Raw genomic sequence first — 2,527 nt, forward strand, 5'->3', positions numbered from 1 at the left:
TCCTGCTGACCTCTTGTGGGGATGTATCCTCCGGCGGGACCATGGGGCCAGCAGCCAGGATCAGCAATTTTGTAATTTTGAAAAATTACAACAGGAGTAAGAAACAACGCTGCAGTTACTCCTAGAGCTGGGCGGAATACTTCACTGTGAAAGATTAAAGTAGATTGATCCGAAAGGCTTTTCCCTGGCGCTGCCCCAGCACCTCCCCCTTCAGCCCTGTGCCCGCTGCCAGGGTCAGATGCAACCCCCGGCCCTGGGCTTTTGCCCCTCGGGAGCTGCCAGCCCTGCTGCAGGCGTTCATTATCCACCCTCCTCATTACTGCCACTGTGGTGCCATGAGACACAAGAAAACACCCCGAGAAACCCTCCTCAGCCTCCTCTTCCTCTCGAGGCTCAGAGGAAGGCATATCCCAGCCCGTGCTCCTGGCGCAGGCAGCCGCAGAAAAAAGACTTGAGCCACAGTGCTATGGTGTTTTCGTGTTTATTAGCAACGCAGCCACTGCCTTGGGGCGTCCTGGCCGCTGAGCAGGGAAGTCGCTACCTTGCCTGGCACACCATCCCAGGTCAGAGCTGCCCCAAACCCGACAACTGTCACCCCCAGTCACTGGCCCCTCTTTAAACACCAGAGAGGTGTGGAAGGAAAGGCCCTGCCCAGGGCGGCTGCCTCTGGAAGGGCGCTGGGAAAGGTCTCGCCCTCCCGGAGCCATCAGGTGGCGGGCAGCAATGTGCAAGGCCTGGGGAGATGGTCCTTCCCTTGCAGCACTGGCTGCAGGAGGGCCCATCCCGCCCTTCACCTCCTCTTCACAAACTTCTTTGTCACGGCGTTGGGGTTCAGGCGCCTCCTGCCAGCGCCCAGGGCCGCATCCCGAATTTGCAGATTGGCTGCGCGGCTGTAGACGTCGTTTTCCGCAAAGGGGGAGACCCCGGCGATGTAGTCGGGGTCGAAGACGTTGGTCTTCTGCCTGGCCTTGCGGGACAGTCGCTGCTGAGGGAAGGGCTGGTCTTCCACCAGGTGAGGGTTGTTCGCGTGCTTCCCTCCTTTCGGGGCTGGCAGCGGGTACTGCCAAGAGAAAAGTGGTTGTTAAACTCACTTGAGGGGCAACTCTCGCTCAGAGGGACTTCCAAGATGACCGCAAGCCTCTGGAGAAGAACTGAGCAAATGAAGAACTGACCACAGACCAGGCCCATGTCCCAGCAGCAGCTGCCCAGCATGCGATGCACAGCTACTCACCCTGAGCCCTCGGGGGTTCAGGACCTTGGGGTTGCGGGAGAAATGCATGTGGAGGCTCCCGTCATCGCTGACGCTCACTGCGACCTTCTTCAGGGTCTTGTTGCCACAGTGGGGACAGAAAACCTTGGTCATGTCTGACGTGGTCCTGCAAGACAGTGACAGAAGGCGTTTACTGCTCCCTGGGCCATGGAATACAGGCTTAGCCCATGAGCACGATCATCCACCCAGCCCCAGCAAGCACCGCATGCCTGCGCCGGCCGAGGGCAGCGCCACTCTGTGCACACACACTCACTTGAAGCAGCCGTGGCAGCGGAGGATGTAGCTCCTGGCCTGGTGGATCAGCATGCCGTTCACCGCCAGCACGTGGAGGCCCATCTGCAGCAGCACGTTCTGCAATGAGGAGAGAGAAATCGGGATGCCGTGAGCTGGGGCTGCCAAGAGCTTTAACTGGGGTCTGCCAGCCCAGGCAGCGAGAGGCTGATGGAAGTGATGCCAACGAGCTTTGCAGAGGTCTCTGCTACGCGCAGAACTTGCTGCTTTTAAGATAAAAGGAGCTGTCACAACTCTGGTCTCATCCTGCCCCAGCGACTCAGCAGTGCACTCCTCTGTCTCAGTGTGCTGGTTTAACCAGCTTGGAGATTTGTGTAATTTGGGAATCGGCCCCTCAGCGCCCTCGTGCAGGCAGGGGAGATACAGTGCTCACATGGCATCGGCTGAACCTGAGGCTGGAGCTGGTCCCATGCAAGGCAGCAGCCAGCACCCACCTGCATGGCAAAGTCAGTGGTGACGCAGCCGACCTGGACACCGATGGGAGCAGTGTCACAGTGCCCTGTGTCCTGCTGGGCCTGCTTGAGGTTGCTGGGTGTTATCCAACCCTCGTTGTCACTCTCCTCTTCATCCTCCTCTTCCTCAGCACTGGCCCCATCCTCAGAACTCTGGTGCTCCTCAGTGGTCTCCGGGCTAACGGAAATGGCTTGATCTTTCTGGGGTGGAGAAGACAGTCAGCTATGGCACACACAGCGCTCCTGGTACAGTCCAGCACTGTGCAGAGGAGTCAGAAACCAGGGGAGCAAGGACAGTGAGGAGAGAAGGCTCCGGGTCTCACCAGCAGCTCCTGCAGCTCGTCCTCAATGCTGGGCAGGGGGGCTCGCCAGTAGAGGAAGGAGCTGAACTCATCACTCTCAGACGGGACCGTGCTCCTTTCGGGGCTGGGCTGATGCTGGCCTTTCCCTGGGCGCTTGTGCTGTAGGGTGACACGGGACAGGGGGTCTCTTGCCCGCCGCTGCCCGCAAGCGC

General features: G+C 59.6%; 1 protein-coding gene across 1 annotated transcript in view; it reads right to left on the reverse strand.

Moving 5' to 3' along the window:
- Nucleotides 1–790: 790 nt before the first annotated feature.
- The window catches only part of NOB1 (NIN1/RPN12 binding protein 1 homolog (S. cerevisiae)), a 4,581-nt gene continuing 2,844 nt past the window's right edge, over nt 791–2,527 (reverse strand). The window contains exons 2-6 of the mRNA XM_009894073.1: nt 2,337–2,513; nt 1,996–2,214; nt 1,524–1,621; nt 1,232–1,376; nt 791–1,060 (exon numbers count right to left, since the gene is read on the reverse strand). Coding sequence (XP_009892375.1) covers nt 791–1,060; nt 1,232–1,376; nt 1,524–1,621; nt 1,996–2,214; nt 2,337–2,513 — 909 coding nt within the window. The remainder of the gene's footprint in view (nt 1,061–1,231; nt 1,377–1,523; nt 1,622–1,995; nt 2,215–2,336; nt 2,514–2,527) is intronic.

This window comes from Charadrius vociferus, unplaced genomic scaffold (genome assembly GCF_000708025.1).
Source record: "Charadrius vociferus isolate BGI_N301 unplaced genomic scaffold, ASM70802v2 scaffold341, whole genome shotgun sequence".
Lineage (NCBI taxonomy): Eukaryota > Metazoa > Chordata > Aves > Charadriiformes > Charadriidae > Charadrius > Charadrius vociferus.